General features: G+C 41.8%; 1 protein-coding gene across 4 annotated transcripts in view; it reads right to left on the bottom strand.

The window, feature by feature from the left end:
- Positions 1–27305, bottom strand: part of ARHGAP10 (Rho GTPase activating protein 10) — a 207914-nt gene that overhangs the window by 106793 nt on the left and 73816 nt on the right. For 2 of the 4 annotated variants that reach the window (XM_053254179.1, XM_053254180.1), the window contains exons 2-8: positions 21762–21857; positions 21603–21664; positions 11635–11706; positions 7658–7759; positions 4771–4881; positions 3536–3640; positions 637–766 (exon numbers count right to left, since the gene is read on the bottom strand). In XM_053254179.1, coding sequence (XP_053110154.1) covers positions 637–766; positions 3536–3640; positions 4771–4881; positions 7658–7759; positions 11635–11706; positions 21603–21664; positions 21762–21857 — 678 coding nt within the window. Of the gene's footprint in view, positions 1–636; positions 767–3535; positions 3641–4770; positions 4882–7657; positions 7760–11634; positions 11707–16418; positions 16642–21602; positions 21665–21761; positions 21858–27305 lie in introns of those variants that run through there. The other 2 variants (XM_053254182.1, XM_053254181.1) reach the window with 2 other exon arrangements.

The following is a 27305-nucleotide window of genomic DNA, read 5'->3' as shown; positions in this document are numbered from 1 at the left end:
TATAAGCCATATATAGGCTGGAAAAAGCAGATGTTTAAATAGCAGAAACTAAGCTCCTATATAGACCCAAGGGGTAAAGTCTCTGATGTTTCCTTGGTAGGTCGTTCCCATTCACGTAGGAGATAAGATAGTCCTCATGGGTCAATGAAGTAACAAAAGGTTGTAATACGCTTAATTCCAGATCCAAAGACTTAAACAGCTGGCTGAGATGGGTGTATTCAAATTTCCAGAATGTATGAAAATAGTCCTTAAAAACTGCCTAGGTATCAGCTTTTTCCGCCATTGCTTCCTCATGAAGGACTATGGAAATAGAAACACATCACTGTCTGCTGTCTGTCTGTTTTGTAGCTGTGTGTGTGTGTGTGTGTGTGTGTGTGTGTGTGTGTGTATTAACAACAACTATGTTAGCTTAACTCCTGCTCGTTGTGGATCTTGGGGAACCCTTGGTGCCTGGCTACAAAGAAAGAAGGTGAGTGGTAGCAATTTTCCAACGTACAAAGTTAAGCTGATTACCTTAGTACTGTCTGAATAAAAGTAGTCTAAACATTACTGACTGTGACAGATGTGTGGGTCACCTGAGTCATCTCTCCATTTTTATTCAAAAGCTCCTATCATAAAAGCAAACAAGTATCTTACTTTTCTCTTGCACATAAAGGTAGCCTTCCATTGCAAACTGATTCACTCTTTTCTGTTCCTGAGGATTTCGCTTGATTTTATTCATGAGCTCTTCCACTTCTGACCTTGTTCCTTCAAAACGATTCCTTGTCTAAGTAAAACAAAAAAGTAAAACACTCTTTCATGACTGAAAACAGTGAGTACATATTTCTATAAAATAATGAAACAACAGAAAGTTCCCCAAAATTCAAATGGTCTGTTTCAGAAAGAAAAACAGACGATAGACCGATCAATAATTTTTTCTGGAAATAGCTTCTGAATGTAAACATGCCCTGTCAGATGCACAATATACTAGAGATGACACCTAGATTAAAATAAAGCATTATATGACAGGGAAGGGGGAAGAATATATCTTTATTGTAAGTGAATCTGTCACTTCACTAGCCTGGAAAAGCAAAATGAGAGCCTTTTTTTAAAACAAAAAATCAAATCTACTTTGATTTTACCAACCTGCTTTTAGGCTCTACTAGTCGATGAACCCCACAAAACAATTCCACCACTTCCTGAAGCCAGAAGTCAACCAAATCATACCAACAATATGGGGCAGAAAAATTTCTACCACAAATTTTCTTTAAAAAAAAAAAAGCACCGTTTCATAAAATTAATTGGTAATAGGGATGTGCAGAACTGGTTCGATTGCAAACCACTTCAATCCACTTTGAGCTGGTTCGCTGATCCTGCCAAATGAGTTCAACTGAATCAGTTTGCATACCCACGATTTGGTCCGACTTCGGACTGGACGATAATTAAGGCTACATAAACTAGTCAAATTGGGTAGATTCAAATGTGTAATTAAAGTTTTAAGAGGCGTATAAATAGAAAATATATAATGCACAGTTCCTTAGGTGTGTTAAGATTAATGGCTTTATCCTTCATTTTTACTTAAAATTTAATCAATGCAAAAGAAGTGCATACTATTGAATTATGTCTTAAAATATTTACAAGTATTCCAACAAAAACAATTCTCAAAAAAGGCTTTGAATTTTCTTAAATATACTATTAAAACCAAAGACAACAATCCAAAAACATACTTAATGAGTATTTTAATGAACCTCATTTTAAAAAGTGAGTCTTACTTCCAAATAAACGTGTACAACTGCACTGTCATTGCATGTTTTCCCTAATCAAGTATTTCAGCTCAAGTAGTTTGACAACTGGAAAATCTTTTGAGATATTTTTACAACATGTAAAATTAACATGGTGTGCTGTTTTCATTCTGGTTATTAAATCAAAGTCAAACACACATACTAAATTAGATCCCAATCAACTTAGGGCATCAGAAATTTATCTGGACAATTTTCCAATTCAATGTTTTCTGAAATATCCACGTCACTGATTCAAACAAACTATGAAACCACCAATAACAAAGGGAAAAGTGAACTGACAAATTGCTAGTTCTATTCAGACTTTCCCCCACACGTATACTGAAGATACAGAGAGGGAGCGGAATCACACCTTTTAGCCTTGCTCCCTGACCTCTATGTGTTCAGTGGAAAGTCTGAAAGGGATTTCTGTGCATGTACAGCAGTATGTGTGTAGACTCTTTGCACAATGAGGAACTCTGTTGTTCACACACACAAAAAGGATGCATAATACTGAAATCTCATCATCAGACTGTTGCACAAAGTTCTTTAAGAGTTATTAGAAAGGATGCAATAAAATCTTCAAATACTGTCTTTTCCATTTTCGTGTTTTATGGAACTGCCATTATAAATACTTGGCTACCACAATGCACACTCTACAGATGCCTACAGTGCATGCAGTTGTTATCAGCTTCAATCACTACTGATCTACTCACTACTTAAGACCTTGATTCCAATATCACTTGCTATAGCCATCCAAATACCAATGTGTTAATTTCATGCTAGCTGTTAATTGAATACAGATATTTAGGGCTGGTTCATAAAAGAACTTTGAACTGAGAACATATTACACAGACTACTACACATGAGCAACAGCACAGTATAACTGCCCATAATAATAATAATAATTATTATTATTATTATTACTACTATTATTTTACATTTTATATCCCGCTCTTCCTCCAAGGAGCCCAGAGCGGTGTACTACATACTTAGGTTTCTCCTCACAACAACCCTGTGAAGTAGGTTAGGCTGAGAGAGTAGTGACTGGCCCAGAGTCACCCAGCTAGTCTCATGGCTGAATTGGGATTTGAACTCGGATCTTCCCGGTCCTAGTCCAGCACTCTAACCACTACACCAAGCTGCCTCTCATAATAAGCCAATGTTCCCTGAAGATGATAGATTCGCAACAGGGCTACTCAGGAGTTACACTGTAGAGCTACTTAATTTCAATAGGACTACTCAGGAGTGATTTAGTCTGGCCGTATAAGTTTTCATTACCACATTAATTAAGTCCACAACAGAGAAAAACCAGTAGATAGGTGCATTTCATGTGACACTATAGGCATATATTTGTATACTTATTATAAAGCAGTATAAAATAAGACACATAGTGTACACATGAATTTACATTTCCCATACATTCATTTAAGCAATAATAAATATACTGCACACAAATTCTATAAAATTAAATTATTGTGTGAATAGGCCCTCAAAGTGAATATACAAGAAGTGATTTTATTTTCATCTTTTCACACCTGGAATAAGCAATAGATAGTAAAAGTACCTCATCCAGTTACTGCAAGAAAGCTCAACAAGTCATACAGCTCACTAGCCTGAAGATGGCAATACATCCCCCTAAAAAACCTCCTGAAGATTGCTTTGCATTACAGAGATACAAGAAGATGCAGTAGCATATAAGATGTAGAGAAAGGTTTTATTTTTAAAATAAAAAGCTTAAATTTAAAGAAAGAGGGGGAAAGAGTACCTTCACTTACATTCTGGATATTGATCTGCAGTGCCATTTTGTAGTGGTTAAAGTCTTTGGCAAGCTCATATCCCTGATGGTAGAAAGTGAACATGCCTTGAAAAAATGACAGGACCTGAAATACAATTATAATGCATTTATTTACTAGCCACAGACAATAAAGAGCTATTTCTTCTCAGCTTTCTCTTACCCTGCATTTTGAAATCAATTAAGAGAAACATCTTTTATAACAAAATTCATTGAAAGAACTACTAAATGCCTTGGAGAAAGAGGACAACTCTTTAAAAGATGTCAAGAGCAAAGTGTAGCTATCATGGCCTCCTCCCCCCAAAGGAACAAGCCCACTTCAAGTGGTCCCAGGGAAGGCCTCGGTTCCATCATGGAGGTGAAGCAGATATGCACAAATAAAACAGGTTTATTAAAAGGAACCATATAGCATGGGAGTGGGTTCCATCACCCAGCGAAAGCAACTGTTTGCTTGGAGGCATTTGTTCTGTCATGGCCACTCCCTCAGCCCTGACAGCCTGACCTTTAGACTGCATTCCTCCTTGGGATGAATGGCTAACTTAGCCCAGCCTCCTTGAAGGCATTTCGCAATCTCCTACTATAGCAGGTATCCAGACTCCTCCAGTTTCATCCCTCTCAGGCACTGGGCCAGTCTCCTTAGATGGGCTCGGTGTGGCCCTGAGCTCGCATCTTGACTAGATAAGGCAGTTCACCTCTGGTCTTCTTAGCAGACCTCAATTCAGGTCCACAATACCCCAAAGTGCCAATGTGGAAAACAGATTCCTGGACTCCAGCTTGGTTTCTCCAAGTCTTAGCACTCATTCAAATACAGATTGAGCCATGTGGAAGAAACATTTCTGTGGCAAGACCTATACAACTGATATTGCTCACATGGCCCACCCACCCACACACTGCAGCCTATTCTACCCTCACATAATCACCACAGAGAAGCAGCTGCCACACAGGTCTGCATACATGTGTCTGCGTGCATGCATGTGTGTGTAGGTGTAGGTGGCCTTACTCTATCATACATTATATTAATTTACTTATCTTGCAAATGAAATGGAACTATATTGAGAAAATTAGCTAAACCTGTGTAGATCATCAATGCATGGAGCCTTTTGCTGAACTCTGTTTAGCAAAATTTCCTTTTCGGTCTGTACCCATGCTGTGGTGCTATCATTTCCCTTCATCCTAAAAATGTCCTGCTTAGAGAAAGTTTTACAATAAACTACTTACAGGTTCTACAAACTCAAATTTCTTTCGTTCCTGTATTTCTTGTAGTTTACACACATATTCGAGAGATAGCTCATAAAAATGCTTTCGATTTTGCTCCACTTGGATGTCTGCCTGCATAACAAAAACACAGCTTTAAAATTCACACATTGTGTGCAGACTGTTTCAAAATCATACCAAGCCCCAAAATACAGCACAGAATTGGGCACCTGTGACTGAACTGATTTCAAAAGGTGCACCAAACTCTGTGCTGGACTGTGGCCCAATATTTTAGGTCGCAAAAGACAAGATTCTACCCATGGGGCAAGATTAATTCTACACAGTTCATTAGATTACTAACAACAATTATATTTTACACTGGAGGCTGAAGTATTTATATAAGAACCATGTCAAACAGCAGATGAACAAAACAGAGGTGTTAAACAACATGCTGAGATGAGTGAATAGGAAAGTTACCATATACTATCGGTTCAAGCAAACCACACTACCCTAAACTAGCAAATACATGTAGCAGCACATCAATGGTACTAAGCTAATGAGGGCACAACTCCCATGATGAACTTATGAGGAGGGAAAAGCAGGAATCACGGCACATGACAACGTTTAAAATGTTAGATACTACATTTTAGCAACTACCTTAATATCTGGGTATCAGGCCCAAGGAGAAAACCTTACTAAATACACCTGCTACTTCACTCTTTCTTTGATCTCAAGCTCAATTCATTTGTTATATACAAAAGAAAGAATGTTACAGATAGGCAGCTCTTCCGTTTCCAATTTTATACATTCCCCAACCCCTATAAATATAAATATAAATATAAATATATATCCTCTCTAATAAAAGGCTTGGTGTCCATCCGTGGACAACCAAGCGTGTGTCCGTGCCTCCCTCGGCCGTTCTACGCATGCGCGGAGCGCATGCGCAGAACAGACTGAGGGAGACACGACCGCCAGCACCCAGCGGCCATGTTGGACGACCAGAAGCGGCCGCTGCAAAAAAACCAGGGAAGAGGCGGCGGGGGAGATTGGCCGAGGCGGCGGCAGAGCCGCCGCCTTGGCCGGAGGAGACAGATACCGGGACGGAGAGGCAGAGGGCGGCGGCGGCTCCAGGGAGGGCAGCGGCGGCTCCAGCGGCCGCAGGGAGGCAGAGGCGGCGCCGGCTCCAGGCCAGCCGCGGAGAACTTAGCTAAGTGCTGTTTCGTTTAGAGCAAGCCTCTTCACAAAAGGAAGCAGCGGCGGTGGTGCTGCTGCTGCTGCGGGCCGTGCGCGGAGTCGGGGGCGGCAGTAGTCGCCACGGATGCGGGCCGAGAGAACAGCCGCAAAGGCTCCCCAGCGAGTCCCCTCCTTCCCCTCCCTCCCTTCCCCCCGGAACTCAACGGCTACTTGGAGTGGATCTTTAAGGCAGGCAAGAACGGAGGAGAGCGTTGCTGGTGTCTTCTGCGCTCTCTGCTGCTCAAGGGCGGGGGGGAATTGATGAAAGCAAAGTCTCCAGTCTCTGGGGCCTTTCCCTAACAGCCCCACAGAAGGAGACACGTCCATGGAGGATAGTGGGTGTCATTGCCCACTCACCGGGATGGCTGTCGATTCCCATCAGGACCAGAGGGGGCCTGCCCCCCAACACCCAGCGCTGGTGGAGAACACCAAGGGGAATGTGTGATTTCCTTCTTTCCCCCACTGCGGGGTTCCCCAGTTGGCCACTATCCTGCTATCGGGATCACAGAATAGGGGAGGAGGCTTTACTCTTTGCACTTGCCATGGTCCTGATTCAGACTCCTCCCCCCCTTTATTTAAACCCTACACAGATTGCCACAAACAGCTTAAAAACAAATGCTAAAGGACTGCCTTTGAAGAGTTCTTAGAAACTTCCGTTGGTCCCAAATATTGCTGCTATTGACCAGCCAAAAGGGGAAGAAAAGAGAGAGAAGGGAGGGAAGAGGACAAAAGAAAGAAGGAGGGAGGGAGGGAAAGAAGGAAAGAGAGAACTAAGGAAGGAAGGAGAAAGAAACAGGAGAAAGGAGTGAGGGAGAAGGATAAAAGAAAGACGAAAGGGAGGGAGGAGCCGCCAGCCCCAAAGAGTGAGCCCGTTAAAGGAAGAAAAGAGGAAAAGAGAAAGAAACCGAAAGAAGGGAGTGAAACGAGATGGAAGACACGATGGAAAGGAGAGAGAGGGAGAGGGAGAGAGAAGGAAGGGAGGAAAGAGAGAGAGAGAGAAGGAAGGAAAGGAGGGCGAGAGGGAGGGAGAAGGAAGAAATGGAGAGAGAGAGAGAAGAAAGGAAGGAAAGGGAAAGAGAAAGAAAAAAGAAAGAAGGGAAGGAGAAGAGGGGAAGGAAAGGAAGGAAAGGAAAGAGAGGGAGAGAAAAGGAAGGAATAAAAGAGAGAGAGAGAAAAAGGGGGGGGAGGAAGAAAAGGAGGGCGAGAAAGAGGGAGAAGGAAGTGGGGGAGGTACTAGCGCCCGTTATTTTAACGGGCTTAAAATTACACATATGTGTGTGTGTGTGTGTGTGTGTGTGTGTGTGTGTGTGTGTGTGTGTGTAATTTTTTAAAAATACTCCTGACAATTTAGACAGTGGAATGTCTTCCAAGAAAGCCTGTAGGGCTAATTTGCTGCTCATCTTTTGATGCGCAGCTAAAAATGTGGCCATTTAAGAAAGTGGTCAGCCTGGATTAATAAATTGCATTCACAGCTACAGTTTTATTGAGACTGTTTTTGTACTGTTAATTTTCTTAAATTTTGTACTGTATGACAACTTTAGGCTTTGTGATGGAAAGCAGATATAAATGTTTTAATAAAATATATAATTTTGTTTCTAAAGAATCAATTCTGCTGAAATCAGTTATACTTCCTACCTTAAGAGAGTACACATCTTTGACAAGATAACGTAGGCAATACCTCTAATAGCTGTGTTTCTTTCTTCTTAGCTGACATATTCAAATGCTTGTCGAGTAAACTGTAGTTCCTTTCTGTTTCTTTATCAAACTTCTTCTTTTCTTCCTACAAGTATTATTTTAAATAAGAGTGTTAAAATAATGAAATCATGTTATGTAACCATTTTTAGCTTACTTTCCAGTAGGTTTATGAGATCATGCGGCATTCTGAGTGTGTGTCCCTGTGTCTGTCCGTGTGTCATCCCCTGTCCCCCACCCATCAACTTCGCAACGCCTGGACCAATATGAACCAGATTGGGTAAAGTTGTAGGGGCACATTTGTGATGATGTCATCCACCCCAGTCCAAGATGGCGAACGCGTAAACCTTTGAGGTGCAAGTGGGTTAACTTGTGAACCACCTAACCGATTTGAACCAAATGGTGTGTTGTGTGATGATGTCATCCACTCAAATTCAAGATGGTGGCCACGTGAACATCTGAGGTGCAACCGGGATTGGGTACAGTTGCAGTGAGTGATACACATGGACACCTCTATGGCATAGTTTGTGATGCTGTCATCCACGTCAATTCAAGATGGCGGATGCGTAAACCTTTGAGGAGCAAGTGGGCTAACTTGTGAACTACTTAACCGATTTGAACCAAATTTGCTGCAGTTGTAGGGACACATAGGGACACCTCAATGGCGTAGTTTGTGATGATGTCATCTACCCCAATCCAAGATGGCAGACACATGAACACTTGAGGCGCAAGAGCTCTAACCTGTGGACCTCAATTTGCACCAAATTGTACATGTAGAGACAGTGAAAGGAAAGTAGGCTGATTAGTTCTTATTAGAACAACTTGTATTTTCTTAATGCAAAGCAGTTATTTTAGCAACTTGAATTTAGTCTTTCATCAAGAATTACCTCAAGGTATTTTTTTACATTATCAACAGCGTTATTTTATATTATCCAATGCTCTTTAACATCTACATGGAACCTCTGATAGAGATCATTAGGAGGTTTGGTGCAGTGTGTTATCAATATGCTGACACCCAGATCTATTTCTCCATTTCAACCACATAAGGAAATTGCATAACTTCCCTAAATGCCTGTCTGGAGCTGGAAATGGGCTGGATGAGGGATAACAACAAACTGAAGATGAATCCAAATAAGACAGAGGTACTGACAGTGGGGGGGTCGGGACCTGAGAGATGGTTTAGATCTGCCTGTTCTGAATGGGGATTACACTTCCCCTGAAAGATCAGGTATGTAGCTTGGGAGTGCTCCCGGATCCAAAACTCTCTCTAGTCTCTCAGGTTGAGGTAGTGGCCAGGAACACTTTTAATAAGTTTCAGCCGATACGTCAGTGTAGTGATCAGACTCCACTCCCCCTAAAGAGTGTTAACCAGAAGTGAACCCTGTTTTGGCAGATAGGCTAGTGAACTCCAGGGCTCAGCCAATCAGCATACCAGGTGGGTGGGACCTAGAAAGCTGTTGCAAGGAAGAAGTAAGTTTCTTTCTTAGAGAAGGACATGTGGCCATGGAGGCTGGCTGCAGGAGAATGACTCTGCAGATCCTTGAAAGATAGGAGGACAGGAAGTTTGAATTCTCATCTGGAGTTCTCATCTGAGAATTCAAGGAAAAGGTGAGTTCAAGGAAAAGGAAAGCCTGGGCTTTGGCTTCGGGAAATAAATTTAGGGGAAAGTCTGTTTAGTCAGACTTTGCGTCAGGGAAGTTATGTTTCTTTGGTGTGTTTTTTGCATATTCCTGATACTGTTTTATTATAGTTTACCTGCAATGAAATTGAAATAAGAAACACTAGCCTATACCCATCCTACCTAGGGCATTGCAAAAGACTCATTTAAACATGCCTAAGAGAACTTATTTTTGTAATCTATTAAGTATTCTTAACTGTATCTAAGAAAGCTAGAAAGCCTAAGATGTAAGAAGTCTGCAGTAATGGAATAAAACTGTTTTTTAAGTCTTTTCTTTTTACAAGCCTCTCTGAGGTGGCTTTTAACTCAGGAAAGCGTGGGCGTGGGCAAAGGGGGATTTTTTCCTCTGGTGTAAACACATTCTCAGACGTTCAGCTGCTATCAGTGTTCTCATCCCGTGTAAGCTTGCAAGTGGAAGGGTTTTGGTTTTTTTTTTAATTTGCCCAATACCCAACTACAGAGGGACCTTGGATTGATTCAGCATTTCTTTCCCTCACGTGAACTTGCTCTTTCTGGAGGTAAATGACCTTAAAACAGTGGTACATGTGCTAATAATCTCCAGGCTTGACTACTGTAATGCACTCTACATGGGGCTGCCTTTACACGCAGTCCAGAAACTACAACTGGTACAGAATGCGACAGCCAGACTGGTCTCCGCAACAACCCATAGGGATCATATAACTTGGATTTTAAAATAACTGCACTGATTGCTGATATGTTTCCGAGTGAAATACAAAGTGCTGACTTATAAAGCCCTCAACGGCTTGGGTCCAGGCTACTTAAGAAAGTGCCTTCTCTGTCATGAACCCTGTCACCTCCAGTTATGGTTGCTGCCGACTAGTTTGGTGGTGCCTTAGAACCGGGCCTTCTCTGTGTCTGCCCCGGAGCTTTGGAATATAATCCTTTTCAAAATAAGAGCATCTCCTTCTCTGTTTGCTTTTAGGAAGACCCTCACAACACACCTGTTTTCTCAGGCTTTTAAGTGAAATTAATTTTAAACTGTTTAATTGTTTTTATCCTATGAGATTATTTTAACTTTTTATTCTGTGAAATTCTTTAAATTGTTTTTACTCTTTTATATTTGATGTGTTTTAAATTGTGTACATGACCTAGAGATGCACATAATAGGGGTATACAAATGTGATAAACAAAAACACACAACATGAACCAATCTGCTTACAAATACATGTGAAGTACTTATGCTTCATGATTGAGGGGGAAAAGAATCAGCCCATAAAACGAAATTTCAAAAGGAAATTGTTTCCTCAGTTGTGAGAACTACCACAGGCCACAACCCAAAAGACCTAGAACATGTTAGGAATCCATACATTAACTATGGAAATGCCAAAGATTCACATTTGCACAGTATGCACATTCTTTTACTTTCTATATGGAAGCCCTATTCAGTGCTGGACTGCGGCCAAAATTGGTTTGCTTTAGTAAAATATGAAAAGCAACAAGATTCAACATTCCACTGACTAATCTGTGCAATCTTAAATGTCACACTAGTATTTATGAATGTATAAATAAAAATAATAAGTGTGTGCTCCAAGAGCCTGCAAAAATAAGACATTCATAGATGAATTTAGTGATGTGACATGTGCAGTATGTTCAAGGGCTATCACTTGATTAAAGATATCTTACTCAATCGTAAGAGGTTTCATATATTAATAAATATTAGCTGGACGGGCACAGAGTATCTGTGCCTCTAGTTGTCCCTTTTTTCTCCCCACTCATTCTTGGCGCTCCCCCCCACCCCATTCTTGCCACCCTGACCGCCACTGCTTTCTTTCCCTGCCGGCCATCGCCGCTTTCCTTCTCCCCCAGCTGCCACATTCTCTCCCCCCACCCCCACTGCCGCTTTCTCTCCCCCCTGCCACCACCACTTCCCCCCCCCCATCACTGCCACTTCCCCTCCTGGCAGCTCGCTTGCAAACTCTCATGAGAGCTGCCACACATGGGATTAGCCACGGGTATGTCTTAGCGAATTAGATAGCTTTTAGATTATTAAATTGCTTTTAGATTATGCATGTGCTTGTCACAAAAGGTATCTTCTCAGAAGAGGCATTCCCTTTTGTGCATGATAGAAGGCAAGACCTGCAACCTACACATTTGTCAGTACTTAAATTTAAAATGATTTTTTAAAAATTAAAAATCATGTTGTTTTTAAAAATCATTTCTTTATGAACTAAACCAGGAAAGGGGTTTTCCCAAACAAGTACTCCCTATGCTCACAAACAAACAAACAAACAAAAACCTATAAAGGTAAAACATTATCAACAAACCTTTACAGCTCCAAGCTGCTCTTTTCTAAACCTTTCCAATGGTTTGATCAGAGTTTCAGTAACACTAAGTGCCTTCCAAGGAAAAAGAAAAACAAATATTAGTCTTATAGTTTTACCCTCTGTACTTGAAGTATAAATATTTTAACTTGCAGAATCATAATGCTGAACAATTATTTCCAAAGTCAACAGATGTTTCAAAGTCCAGGTCAACCTCTTTCTAAGGACAAATGCTGCTTTTGTCATTTCCGTTAGAAAAACTCTGGATATACAAGTACATTGTTTTATCAGACATAAAGATTTGTTAGATGGCTTTGAAAGAACCTTGAGAGCATATGCTCTGTGTCTTGTGTGTAAAAAAAAAAGTCATTATAGACACCAGTTCATGCAGAAGAGTACATGTACCAGATTAATATGCACACCCAGACTCTCTTTCTGAGCTATTCCCATTTCCTCTGCTAACCCACAATATGGATTTTAAACTTGGAAGAGTTAGTTTAAACTAATGCAAACTATACATAGATCAAGATTAGCACTGTGCTAGCATAACACTTTTGCAAGCAGAAGGACAGAGTGTAAGAATGTTACATGAAAAAAAGAATATTTGCTTCATAGTAGTACTTGTGCTAATTTAAGACACTGCTACCTCTTGTGAAACTTTCTTTGGCTGCTGGAAGTCATCTTCTTCCACTAGCAATTGTGCAATGTTGCAAAACAGCACAAACCACTAGAGGTATGTATTTGCTCATGTTATACTAGTGCAATGCTAGACTAGATCCTGCTCATACACTTTTTAAAACAGATATAACCTCAGACGCCTTTTCAGTTATAAGAGAATCTATCTATCTATCTATCTATCTATCTATCTATCTATCTATCTATCTATAATTCGCTTACAGACAACCGAATTGAGGACTACGTCTGGAGGCGTCCGGAGCCGTGCAGATGCCTGAAGCCATTGCCTTGGGAAGGGAGGGGCAGCGAGCTAGGGAGGCAGGCAGAATCGGCAGACTCAGGAGACAGAAGAAGAAAGGAGGACAGGCAGAGGGGAAAGGAGGAACCATTGCCTAGGGAGGGAGCAGCAGCGAGGGAATTGGCAGACTCGAGATGGAACAGAAAGAAAAGGAAAAGGAAAGGCGGAGGAAACTGCCCACAGAGAGGGGGCGGCTGGCGGGTAAACAACAGAACGCACAAAACGTAGAACCAAATGAAGTCCAAAATCACTGAGAGGTAAGGGGCGGTTAAAAACCGTTGGGACTGTGAGGACGTGCTGCTGACCTTCCTGCCCAAAAAGAAAAAACCCAAACACAGTGCCATTGTTCCACCCCCACAAAAAAGCACCAGCCAATCTTCCACACCCCACACCACAAAAAAACCAAAGAACATTAAGCTCCCAGTCACCCTTTCAAAAACAAACAAAAAACCAAACCACAAAGGCACAGCGCGGCCCAGGCACTGGCAGCCCGCCACCAAAAAGGCTTCCTGACCCCCCCCCCTGCAAAAAAAGTGAACTGTGAGGGGAGAGAGGCAGAGCGAGGGCGGCGCGGGGGGGAGAGAGGCAGAGCGAGGGCGGCGCGGGGGGGAGGCAGAGCGGGGGGAGAGCGGGGAACAGGGTGCAATGCACGGCTACAAAGGGAGGACCAGCCAAACGAATTCTCCCAACTGAATCCAAAAAGGAAGTAAACTACCGCATAGATGCTCTGTGCTGGTTCAGCTAGTCAATTGTATTACATGATTGCATGGAATCCTAATTTTACTTTTATAGACTCTATATTTAACCCCATGGGAACTTCCTACATGTAACCACATGGAAATGATTTGGTATCATGCAAATATTAGATCACTAATAAGTGACTGTAACATTGAACAAGATCTAAATACAGACGAGAGAGAAAACCCTATGCTTTATTTTTGTGTATGCAAATCTGTGAACTACTGAACATGAAGGAATAACAACTTCTGTATTTGATACATTCAGAAAGTTATAAGATAAATACTGACTACTGTATATAGTTTAAACATCTGCAAAGTGTGCCATCAAGTTGGTGGCGACTCCTGGCAACCACAGAGCCCTGTGGGTTGTCTTTGGTAGAATACAGGAGGGGTTTACCATTGCCATCTCCCACGCAGTGTGAGATGATGCCTTTCAGCATCTTCCTATATCGCTGCTGCCCGATATAGGTGTTTCCCATAGTCTGGGAAACATACCAGCGGGGATTTGAACCGGCAACCTCTGGCTTGCTAATCAAGTCATTTCCCCACTGTGCCATAAATAGGACTTAGGAAATTGAAAGATATTTTGTACACACCCTTCAAAAGTGAGTTATAAGACAGGCTGCCAGGAAGGAGGATATGGGGTGTTATGCCTAAATTCCAAATATTTCCAGCATTTGTCCATATATATATTTAAATGTACTGCTCTCAGCTCACTTCAAACTGAACATTCGGAAAATGATTATGTCTTTGTCCAGAAGACATTCTTCTCCCACGACCTATGTACTACTCTATGTTCCACTCTGAAAGAACATTTTGCACTCATTTCATTGGCAAACAACCAGCTGACCTCCAGCTGATTAGGAAAGTTTAAATAAAATAAAAGGAAATATGTAAAATACTCAAAGAAACTGTATAAGTATTTAATTTATCCTACCAAAACATCTAGGATTCCTAAACACCAATTTTAATTGGAGGGGGGAGCACTTATGGATGTTTATAAATTAATACACACGTATGTAAAAACAAGCATGTTTTAGAGCTGTGCTACATGTCCATTTAACTTCATTTTCACTGTTTTCTGGTTTTTGTGTGTTTTGAAGTGCCCTCTTAAAGTATCATCATGTAATTTTTTGTTCAAATCCTGGATGCTAAGGAAAGTTCAGTCAGAACAGGACAAAAGCACCAAAGTATTATTGTTAAGGCTCATGGGAGCTGTGCAATCTCTGAAATAGGCCACAAGACACCACTCAAAAAGGATCCAGAGCTTTGTGAGCACGGGTGCAACACATCTCTGACCAAACTCAGGAAAGCTCCCCAACCTGAGCTTAGGTAGAGACTCTTTATATTCTCTTTGTGACGTTTCCCACCAATCCCTCAACCTCCCTTCGATCCCACCAATAGCCACATGGGCTGGAGGAAGGATCTATCCTTAAATTTTATGAACTAAATCTGCCAAAGGGAACCTTATAGTCAGACTTTGGAGTTATTTACACAGCCGTATCTTACAAAAACCATGAATGGCTATGCTAATCTTGATCAGTATGCTCTACATACACATAAGGGAACATACACATAACGGGGGAAATATTTGGACATATGGTCACACAGAGATCCAAAATGAGAAAGTACTGCCATTTTAATAGCTACTTCGGTTTTAGATACATTCAGTTTCAAATGAACTATGCTTAAAATAGAGTATTAAATTATTGACTATTCTCCAACAGTACAAAAAAGGGGGACTATGGTAATTAACTTTATTATTTGATAGTTGTTAAAACTTAAAAGTTTTCCTTAGCTACAAATAAAAATAAATTTTATAGAAAAAGGTTTTTCCAGAGTCACACTGTTAACTTAGAAGAACTGCATTCCTCTAAGTACGCTAAGAAAAACTTTACTAATGCCTAACCAGTAAAACTTGACTTTTTGGATTCCACTCAAAAATGTCCCTCAGGGGCAAAAATATCCTTCTCAATGTCTGCCTTGGGATATTGTGGTGTTATGGAAAACTAATGTTTTGTTTTACGCAAGTTATCCAATAACTTGTGGGAATTGCTAAATTAAGTGAGCAAACTTTTCCTAATTAGCCTATCTGATTTTGGATCTGTAAATATTGTTGCAATAAGTTCTAGCAGAACTAGAGTCCATACTTATTTTGTTGTTTAATCTGAATAAACCACTGGATGGTCAGATTTGCCTGAATGGACTATCCTGAATAAGCCACTCAGTGCCTTAGTGAAAGAAGGAATCTGAAAGACAAGAAATCTACTGAACTAAAACATAAGGAGAGAGGGAGAAATAAGAACATGAAAACACTCCTTTGGAAATTATCACTCTGTCAATGATTATTACATAATCATAGAAATAAGAAACTGAGCCCTTTAACCCCTTTTAATGAACAGATAGTTCATTAACAAAGCATGCTTTACATCTACATATAGGGCCAGACTGACCTTTTAAAACACATCATGGAGAAGTGTGGGTGTGCAAAATTGGACAAACTGATCCCAAGTGTGATTAGGTGGTAGTGGGACAATGCACCAGATAGAGGAGCAGATGTTTGTACCCATGGAGCAACCCCAAGCATTTCAAATGGCTAGTTGCATACTGGATACCAAACTGTAGCTATTTTGCAAAACAGTGAGACACATCTACAACAAATACTTCAACTTTTCACAACAGTTTGGCAGTAGTCCAAAATGGGGCAGGAGAGATGGTCTTGTGTCTTCTCTGCTAAGCAGGGTCTGCCTTGGTTTGCATTTGGAAGGGTGTCTACATGTGAGCACTGTAAGATATTCCCCTTAGGGGATGGGGCCATAGCTCAGTGGAAGAGTGTCCATTATCCACTCCCTGGCATCTCCAGGGAGGACTGGGAGAGACTCCTGCCTGAAACCTTGGAAAGCCACTGCCAGTTGTTGCAGACAATACTGAGCTAGATGGGCCAATGATCTAACTTGGTATACGGCAGCTGTCTAGGTTCCTATCCTTTTACGGTTACCTTGCACTACAAAAACAAATACTTACAGTCCATTGCCTGTGCAAAATATTGCTGAAAAAATTGTCCAGACACTTACGTGTGTCACAAAAAGTCAGGAATAAACCAACATAAATTCATATCATATTCAGTGCCTTCAGCAGGTTACAGGAAAGTGGAGTTAATTCCAGGGTTTCACATCATCTTTTTTTTCTTTTTCTTTTTTTTTGGCAGAAGGGGTAAGAGAATGAAAGAAAGGCCAGTGTAAGGAGCTCCTCTGGGAAGACTTTGTAATTTGGACTTATAGTATCATTTTCATACACCTGCCAGCATTAAGGCCAAAAAAACATCAAAATATTTGTTATAGTTCCCTATAAGCATAAAATCAATTTTGGGAAATATAATCAAGAATTATATTTTCTCTATTCAATTTTTCAGCCTTCTAACTGAAACAAAATGTAATTCTTTCCATTCTTGCCAAGTCTTTGAAAATACAATTTACATATACACTAAGGTATTTGTTCACATAACCTTCCTTATCTTTAAGCTTTGAATAAAAAATGAAAAATGCCATGAACATGCACTAAAGTAGTTATGGTTATGAACTACATGTGTTAGAATCATATTTAAAATAAGCAAGCATATTCTTAATTGGTATGGAGAAGGCAAGTGGCTTATGTCTGTAAACAATTAACAATTTAAAATGGACTTTCCTTTTATAGCCTAAAATAAAGAACATAGTATTTTGCCTCCCTCTGCCTTTACCATTTCCATTAGTATATGGCTGGCTGGTCCTTATAGCATATCTCTTCTTAAAGACACCCTTACATGCACACCACCCCCTTTCTTAAAAAAAACAAACTGCTGTTGTAAACCACCCAGAGATGTATGTTTGGGGCGGTGTACAAATAAAAACAAACAACAAAATGATTACAAAGTCTCCTATCCCATCATATATATCAATAACAAATGGCGGGGGGGACGGGACTAATTCTAGGTAGACAGAGAGAGAAAACCTGTATTCAATGTGTGCTCACACACATGCACACTACACAATTATGCATTGTGAGGAGTGTTCTGGCCTGCTCATAGCCCACGGTTGGCAGTAGATAGTCCAAGTGATGCTATTTTCGCCACCAGAGTTCATTTTCATGTGCATTGGTAATCATCATGTAGTGTTAGGGGGGCTAGGTCCATTGGGAGGAGGGATATTCTTAGACAGTAATTGAGTATGGACAGCCATACTCTGGCCTCCACTTTCACCAAGTCCGCCTCCAGTCATAGACCAACATCTGACACAACGGGGTGCATGAAATGTTGATCGTAGGAACTTGGACTGGACAAGTTCCAGAGGGGCAAGGTTGGAGAAGGTGTGCACCACAGAGGAGTTGGCCTAGTGACCTGGCTTTGAATAATTTAAGGGCTGCTGATATGTATTGTCCTCTGGGCATTTAATACGACATGGTTGGCATGAGTATTCCTGGTAGCAGAGACATGGAGGACCACCCCCAGGTATCTGAATCATGTGACTTGCTCGATTGTATGCCCATTTAAGTGCCATGAGAATGTCTTTGGTCTCTTGGTGAAGACCATGATTTTGGGTTTTGTGGTAACTGATTTCTAATTGATCCTCCTTACAGTATTGAGCAAGCGCTCTCAGGACTCTTCTGAGAACTATAGCTCCGCCACTAGGAAGTTTTCTTGCTCAAGCCAGTCCCATAGTTTCCAGTATAGATGTCCGGTACTGACTGCGCTGATACTGACTGCGCTGAGCAGGGTGATGGCCGTAATTTGCTGGGCCATCCCTTCTACCTTTTTTGAAGATGGGAACAATAACTGCTAGCTCCCATTCCTCAGGGATATGGCCATGCCTGTCAATGTATGTGAACAGCAAGGTCAGAATGGGGACCCATCATGCCGGGTTGTTTTAATTAGCTTTAGGGAAAGAGATCGTTGCTGGGAGCCTTCCCAGGTTTCAATTGGGAGATAAGGTCTATGATCTCTGTTGTCGCCACAGGCAGCCAGGCCCTCTACATTGTTTCAAGGGTCTCCGAGGTCTGATTTTTATCCTCTATAGAGTTCACCAAAGTGCCATTCATAGACTTCAGGTGGAATGAAGCTGCCCAGGTACATCAGGCTGTCGCTGGGATGATTTATGGTGATGTGCCAGAAAAGAGCTGAGTCTTTATTTCCAACTGCTTGAATGAGGTGTGACCAGGTGGCTTTCATGAAATCTCTTTTCTTATGTTTAAGTAGTTTGTATTGCCTCTTCTGCTTGAGGAGAGCCTGCACAGTCCCTGGACTCATGCTGGCTTTGTATGCATTGTAGCTGGCGATGAGTGTTGTTTTGGTTTGAATGCATTCTGAGTCAAACCATGGTTTGGTTTGGTGCAGGTGTTGTTTGGGGTGGGTGCTGTTATGGATTAGGAGCTTCTGTAATTCACGCAATAGGTTTATGTAACTCTAAGATTGAGTTATTTGATTTTGTTGAGAGTAGGGAGAGGTGAATGTGCAGGAAGTGCTGTGACGTAAGTTGTTCTGCTATTGTTTTGTCTAGCTGAGTAGAATTTGATATGACAGGTTCTTCCGGCAGGTAGATTGTGGAGTTGATACAGAGCCTCAGCGTGGGGTTGCTGGACAAAGGATTTTAGGCATAGGTTGATTGGAAAGTGGTCACTATCAAATTGGAGGACAACCTCAGATGTTCTGTGAAATGAAGCAGGCTTCCTGAGACAATTACATAGTCAATGGCACTCATTCTGGGCCTGGCCCAGAACGTAAATTCAGCAGGGTGATCATTTTTGAGGGAGCCATTTAGTATGTAGAGGTTGAATCTGTTGGCCATTTAGGCCAGGCAGAAACCTGAAGTTGGACTTCTTGTCTTTCGATTGGCGGGGGGGGAGGGGGAAGGATGTCTGCTTCGGGATTGGGCGGGCAGCACTAGTGGCGTGCATACAGAGTGTCGTCGTTGGGTCCGAGCCTAGCATTAAAATCACTGCCTATCACTGTAAGCGCATTGGGGGGCGGGGAGGAAAGAAGGTCAGTTAGCCTTCCAACTCAGTCCATAGATGTGTAAGCTGGGGGTTTCATCACAGTGGGGGTAGATAGATGTTAATTGCTAACAGGGTGCACTGCCTGAAGTGGATAGTCACTGCCATAGCATATTGTTTAAAGAGAGGTAGTCTTGCTGATATCACACACATAGTAATAGAAACTAACACTCGCAATCCACCTTTGGGTCTCCCTCTTCCCATGTCCATTTCTGCTCCTAGTGAGTGTGAGCTGAAGCTATTAAGAGTTAGGTCTTTGGGTGTCCAGGTTTCCTGGACACATTCCAGGTCAGCAAGTAGACCTTATGCTGGTCTATTGCATGTCAGTCTGTGGATGCATTGGCCAGGGCCACATGGACAGGGGGTGAAATCTCTCAGGTGATTTCTGGAGCAATTGGCTCCAGCCAGTTGGGGGCACTTTGAGCAGTGGCTGCTCTATTCCACTGATGCTCCTGGAGGCTCGTTGTGTGCTTGCTGCTCTGAAGGCGATGAGGGCAGCGCTCGGCACACAGTTCTCTTAATTGGTGAGCCTGTGAGTGCATCAGGGGATATTTCTGATGCAAGTAGTTCCAGTGCATGCAATGGCTGCAGCTCTTGGGATTGTGTGGGCAATGTGAGGGCCCCTTCCTTTAGAGTTGCAGTATCTGCATTCTGTGGCAGTTGGGGAGAAGGTGAGAATTCTTTTCCGCTCCTTACACCGCCATGGCTTGCATGTGGCGTCTGCAGCTCTTTGGTGCAGGTGACACAGGCTCCCCTTGCCAACACCCAGACTAACCTTCCACTGACACACCAGTGTTTTCTGCTGTGTGGGGACCCACAAAAGTTTCAGGAGTCTTCCCTTCTCTCTGCAACTGCCTGTACCTCCCAGAGCTATCTGCCTAAGGGTTGGGGGCCCTTGAGGTACAGGCGGTTGCAGGGAGAAGAGGAGATTTTCAAAAAGCAATGGAAAACCCTGGTGTATCTGTTAGTCTGGATGTCAGCCACTGGCTTTTTTAGATCTGAAATCCTGAAGTGTTATGTAAGAAAATGCAGTAATTCTTTGAGGGCTAATGAAGGCCAACAAGGTACATAAAAAATAAAATTCTGGAAGAGTGGTCTAAAACAGAAATATGAACTCCAAATACATGACGCAACATATTTAGGAGAAAGCCTTAATAAAATCAAAAATATTCTGATTGTGCAAGTTAGGAAGCCCTAACTTGCTTCCTAACTTCTTGGAAACCCTTTCCCAAGAAAAGCATGAGAACTGTTATGGGATATCTAATCTGTGGACTTTTCTGCAAAAACTTGTGCAAACACTGCAGAACTGTGTTAGCAGTTATTTTCCTTCTGCTTGAACTTCTTTAGATTCAAGCTGGTGTGTTAAAAACGCACAATTATGCATAGCTTTCTTCCGAGATGCACCTACCAAGATATATTTGAAATGTTTTGTCCGTTTTTGTTTTTAAATGGTAGGAACTTGGAAAATGCTTTAAAAAAAAAAAAAAAGACATATGCACGTCACTGTTTGGAGGGATCTAGATTTAGACCCACTCAGCGAGCCCTTCTGCTATTTCTAGGTTTAAGTCATTCAGTTTATCTAATTTACACTGAAGTGATTCCTGTAATACTAAAAGTATGTTTACTGGGGGCATATATGCTTTGTCTCTTGGAGTCACTAGCTCTACATTATAATCCATGTTTATTTTAGCAACTTCTAAGAAGAGATCAGTAAAATGTTTCTTGACATTTTCAGTTGTTTGTTCTTCAGTGAAATATATTCATGTAATTATTTATTTATTAAAATTTTCTTATATGCCGCCTCCTCCAAGGACTCTAGGTGGTGGACAACAACAATACCAATACCAAAATATAATAAAATAAAATGGCAAACACCTGATGAAACAGATAGGTCTTAAGAAGGGCATAACACAGCAAAAGTAAAATCCAATGCTACTGAACAGTAGATATACTTTAGGGAAGAGGGAGAAAGAAAACCCAAAGATGACTTGCAGGAGGCTCAGCTGGATGAATAAGAAACTTGTGGAGCTCTAAAAACTAAAATGGAAATATATATAAAGGACAGAGTAGCAAGCAGACTACATGCTGTTGTGCACTCATCTTATCAGCATAGTTACAATATAAAGTTGCTTCTGCTGAACAAACTGGTAAGCATTAAAACCTGTCTTTTGTAAAATGTCATTTACACACACACACCCAAATCTATCATTTAAAAGGAAACTTTGAGAAATTACCATTATTTCTCTTTGCTCTTCTAAATTTTTCAGAAAATTAGAGAATTCATGGAGGGATGCATCTGTAAAAGGAACAAACATCAGGTCATGGTACAGCACAAATAAAACAGGGAGGAAAGAAAATTAAAAATTGGCATTATCACCACTGCACTCGCATACCTATACACCGCTCATCATCTGTTTCTGCATCACCAATAAACTCAAATTTGAAGTCTCTCAGTGAGTGGGCAAACTTTCTTTGGGCAGCTGAAAGGTCTAAAAAGTAAAGAAAAAAACCCATAAAATTATTTTGGTTTTCAATTCAAACAAGAACTTTTAAGAAACAGTTGCAATGCTATAGTTGGGATTAAGTATTGCCTCTTAAAACACTTGTAGTTCACAACATAAATTTAAAATATCAATTACCTCATTTGGTATACGAATCTGTGGAGCTTGGCTGTATTATGAATCTAGCACCATTTCCTCCCTGAAGTTTTTCTCCATCTCAAAATGTTAAATGAGACTCTATGCATGTACAATTAGTTTTAGGCAAACCAGGCACCCAAAGCCAGCTGCTGAGTACGCACATGTGCAGATATTGTTTAATGTCCTCTTACTCTAAAAAACGCTTATTAATTTTTGAAAAAACATGACTAAACTACCTGATTAAACAGCCTGTCATTTGGCTAATATTTTCTATAATTAGGTCAGTTCTCTTGATTGTTTCAAGCAAACTTTTACTGTGGCGATTGTCCACCATCCAGATCTAAACCTCTCCTATTCCTAGTATATTTGTTCAACAGGTGGCTTAATTTGCAAAAGGCTCTCTGCTATGGCGGTGGTGAAACCAAACCACAGTCCCTAGAAAGCAAGACAATAATGTGCAGAAATGCATCTCCAGTGTGCATACGGACAACATTATGATCTAGCAGAAAACTCCTGAAACACAGACAAGCTTTTCTCAAACTGTTGCTGGAAAAGCACATAAAGACAAAAAGTCTTTATAAATATGAAATCAAGCCAAGAGGAGTTTTTCTATCACTATTTAACTAAAGGACAATGTTACAGAAACAGCTTGTCTTGGGACTACAAAGAGCACCCCTTTATGTGATTTGGAGTTGTAGACTTGTAACCTCCATCTTGGCTACCTAAGCTCACAGGATTGTGCACTCTGCACATGCCCATATTTGACAAACTATGCCACTTGGTCACTTGGCACAAGCAAACATGGAGCAACACCACCAAAGGTCAGAATAACAAGTGACTGAAGGGAGACACACACACCCACTCGCCATGGCCTCTCCCACAAAAAAGGGAGAAAGCTAAGAAGCAGACCCAAGTCAAAAAGACCTCCATAAGAGAAATAGCTTACTCCCTTTGCAATGGGATGAGCTTCGCTAATCACACCTACAATTACCCAGATAAGCATGGCACACCCCCAGTCTCCAATTCAAGGTTAATGAGCTGAAAAGGACCCAGTAGTAGAATCGTTAACAGAAAAGAAAACATCTCTCTCTCCCAGGAAGAGATGTCCCAGTCTCAAATAAAGCTTTTAATTTCACCCATCCAGTACTCTACACACACTTCTAAACCAGCCATTCCATCTTTTGTTTCTTAAGAATCACATCCATTTGATTGGTTCAAGCAAACATGAACTTCTTTGTTACACATGAGTTTCAGCCCCTGCACATGACCTTTGCATTGCCCCAGGGCATGATTTTGCCTATTTGGACTCCTGACCCAAGCACATGGTCTGGAGGAGGAAGAACAGAAGATGAAGAGGGGACACACAACAGAGAACTCAGAGAAGAACCTTAGACCTATCCTGGAACCAAAGCTTGCGGTTCACAACTCTGCACCACTTGCCCTTTCCTTTTCCTGCCTTTCTGCTTTGCCTTTGCATGGAAATCTACCTGTGCACTCCAACCTGCAAGTACATCCAATGCGCCAACAAATCAGGATTGATAATATTAAGTACCTATTTATTTATTTTTATTTATTTATTTAATAGATTTATACCTTTATATAATCCTATCCCTTTTAAATCTCTTTGCTCCCTTCTCTCTCCTCTTTAAGTCTACATCTTGATCCTTTCTCGAGTAAAGCCCTAAGCTAATTCATTGACAATTCGGAGTTTAAGCTAAAATGCCTCTATGTGAGACTCTAGTTAATACTGTTAGTTAAGATGTTATTGCCTCCTCATCTTGCCTATCTAATATTTTATCTTCCTGTACCCCAATTATTCCTAAATAAATCTGATTGTACCATATTCCTGTCTTCTCATCATTTCCAGACCAAAACTTTGCACAAATTGATACTGTAATGAACTGTTCCATATAGTCACGCTGATTCCCCAAGTTAGCTCAAAAGCCCAATTGTTTAGCCAGCACCTCAGAAAAGTTTCATTAACAACCACCATGAAAACAGGGACAGAGAGGCAAAAAAACCTTAAAATGGTGTGAACTGACCAACACTGGTATCATTTTGCAGAGAAATACCTGAAGATCAATAATTCATTCATGGTAAATGTGTACCCAAGTTAATGGCCAGATGTCTGAAAGTCTAACAAAAATGCAGTCTTCATTTGACAACAAAATGTACATTAAAATGTGCATAGCAAAGAGAAATTGCTTAATTTGTATGCTATATTCTAAAGAGAGCAATTAAGGGTTGATGCTTCTCCAGTTAGCACAACGAAAAAGCAGACTATGTATGCCGTAAGTAATTAATAGTAATTCTATTACCATAAAAAGGAACATTGGTCTTACCTGTGCATGATTCTTTTTCCCTTTGTCTGGAGCTCATCATTCTGGGTTAAGTATGGAGCATGCTCAGAAGACAGAACTGATGTCATTGTAGTTTTAACTTCCTGCCATCTGGAGGTGGCTAGACCTCAGTTCCAGGAGTGTAGTCAGGAGCGGCCGTAATAAGTACAGGAGAGAGCTTTTTAGAAAACTTGTGAAAAAAGAGACAGAAGCAACTCAAGAAAGGTAAAAACAGAGCTAGGTAGAATGGCAAACATATATACAAGGGTAGAAAGGGTCAAAGAAAACTAGCAACTAGGTGCCCCAAGGAGCTGACTCCACCCAAAAGTGATCAACTTGAGTACTACCCACAGTCATAAGAGAAAGAATATCCATGTACATCCAGGTGGGCATGTTGAGCTCCAGACACATGGAAAAAGAACCCTTTACAGGTAAGGCCAATGTTCCTTTTCCCCCTGTGCTGGAGCTCATCATTCTGGGACATGCCCAAGCAGACTAAATGTGGGAGGAAAATATACTTAAATGACTTGCTTTCTGACCCAGCGCCAGGGTGTGTGGAAAGTGGAGATTTTATAATGTCTAATGAAGGGAGTGATATTTGACCATATAGCAGCCTTGCAAATGACAGACAATGGTGCCTGTGTGGAGAAGGCCACCGAGGTTGTGGCGCTGCAAGTAGAGTGAGCCATAATCCTCCCTGGGAGTGGAAGATTAAGGGCCTTGTAAGTAATGTTGGTGCACACCTTTAGCCAATGTCGTTTTAGAAACTTTAAAACCCAGAGACGAGGGTCGAAAGGACACAAACAGGGAGTCAGATTTGCAAAATTCCGCAGTGCGGTGAAGATGGGGCGTAGAGTCCTGCGTACATCGAATTTATACCAGGTTTTCTCCTTGCTATGGATGTGCTTAGGGAAGAAGGAGGAGAGGAGAATGTCTTGGGAGCGGTGGAAGGTCAAGTTGATTTTGGGAACGAGCATGGAATCTAGTTTCAGTACCACTGCCTCCAGCTGGAAGAGAATTCTTTCTGTATTGACAAAGCCTCCAACTCTGAGACCCTGTGGGGCAATGTGATGGCCATGAGGAATAGGACTTTATAGGAAAGAAGCTTGAGGCTGATGGTAGACACGGGTTAGCAGGGGGTTGGGTTAGTACGTTTAAAACCTTACTCAGGTTCCAGGAATTGAAGCACTGGATGGGGGTGGGGGGCGAGCTTAGTGACTCCTTTAAGGAGACATGAGAGTGAAGGGATGATAAACCAGGTTCTGATAGGTCGAGTACAGAAGCCAGTAATGTTGTCTAGGCACTGGGTCGAAGGTGAAGGGCTACAGCCACTTGAAGAAATGCGAGTACATCTGGTTCTCCTGCAGTGAGTGGGTTTAACTGCTTCTGGCTAGCCCATCTTGAAAATGCCGCCTATGTAGTCTGATAAATCCGTTGTGTAGAAGGCTGGTGGGATGCTAGGATGGTATCTTGAACCTGAATCTAATAATCTTTGGCCGCTAGTCTGGCGCGCTCAATGTCCAGGTGCAGAGTTGGAGCACCCTGGATCTGGATGTAAAATGGGTCCCTGGGAGGAGGTCTCTGCGAACTGGGAGGGGCCATGGAGGTGTGGGTAGGTTAACAAGGTTGGAGAACTATCGTCACCTGGGCCAGTGATGAGCCCCTAGAATCAGGTGGGCCTATCCCCTGATCAGTTGCCTTATGACCTTGCTGATGATGGCCATCGGTGGAAATGAGAAGAGGAGACCCCATGGCCATCTGGCGGTGAGAGCATCGACAGCTTCTAGCACTGGAGAAGTGTGGAAGTGTGATTCAGGGGAGATGCAAAGAGGTCCACAATCAGTACATACAGGTGTGCCGTGATGAGATGGAAAACCTCTGGATGGAAGGTCCATTCTGCTGAGTCTACTGAGCCAGACATCTGGCTCAGTAGACTCTGAGCCAGTCATGTTGGTCATTCTCAAGTCTACTGAGCCAGTCATCTTGGTCATTCTCTATCCCATTTAAGTGTTCCAAAGTGATGGATAGTAGGTGCACTTCCGCCCATAGAAAAAGCAGGTTTGTTTCCACCATCAGTATCCGTAACCTCATGCCACCTTAGCAGTTTACATGGGATTTCGTGATGATGTTGTCCGTTCTGAGGACTACATGAAGTTGATCCTGGAGAAGATGTTGGAATTCCAATAGGGCAAGTCTTGCTACCTTGAATTCTAAGTAGTTTATGCTTTTGCTTGCATCTTCGTGTGACCATGAGCCCTGGGCTGGAATGCCTAAGAAGTGTGTGCCCCTTCCCCTCAGATGCGTCCGTGGTTACAGTGATCTGCTGAGATCGTTGTTCATGGCTGGAGACGTCCACTACATAAAGGACCTGTGCACCTTCCTGAGGAAAGCAATTTGTTTGTGATTGCCCGCCATGATGTTATCTTGATGTGTAGAAGGAGCCACTGTAAGGGATGGGAGTGCCATCTGGACCATCATGGATCCCAGGATTTGTGCAATGGGCATGAGGTCTGGAGTCGGGGATTGTAGGAGTGGGCAAAGAAGTGATACTAGTTTGTCCTTGCACTCCTCGGGCAGAGAGACAGAGTCCTGAGCTATGTTGGCAACTGCTCCTAGGTGTTGAAGTTTGTGCAGGTGAACAAAGACTTTTGTCCTTGTTCACGAGAAATCCGTGGTCTGGCCAAGATGGAGATGAGACCAAACCTTTCAAATTGTGGGTGTTTGCTCCCAGTGCGGGGGGACAGCACAGACCAGCCAGTTCCACCTCAACAACAATCACCCTCCAAGGTGAATAAACTGGACGCCAGGGAAGAGCCCACAAGACCGTGGCTGTCCACCCTTCTTTTGCTGCTCTGTGCTGTGCAAGTTTTTTGGCAGGGTTTAATGTGCCTGCATAAATTTTGAATATTTAGGCGTTCACTAAGACATAGAGCAGAGGCCATTTTTCTTTCATTTTTGG

This window comes from Hemicordylus capensis, chromosome 5, assembly GCF_027244095.1.
Source record: "Hemicordylus capensis ecotype Gifberg chromosome 5, rHemCap1.1.pri, whole genome shotgun sequence".
NCBI classification, from domain to species: domain Eukaryota; kingdom Metazoa; phylum Chordata; class Lepidosauria; order Squamata; family Cordylidae; genus Hemicordylus; species Hemicordylus capensis.
The sequence above is the reverse complement of the archived record's forward strand: the minus strand, read 5'-3'. Positions and strand labels throughout refer to the sequence as shown.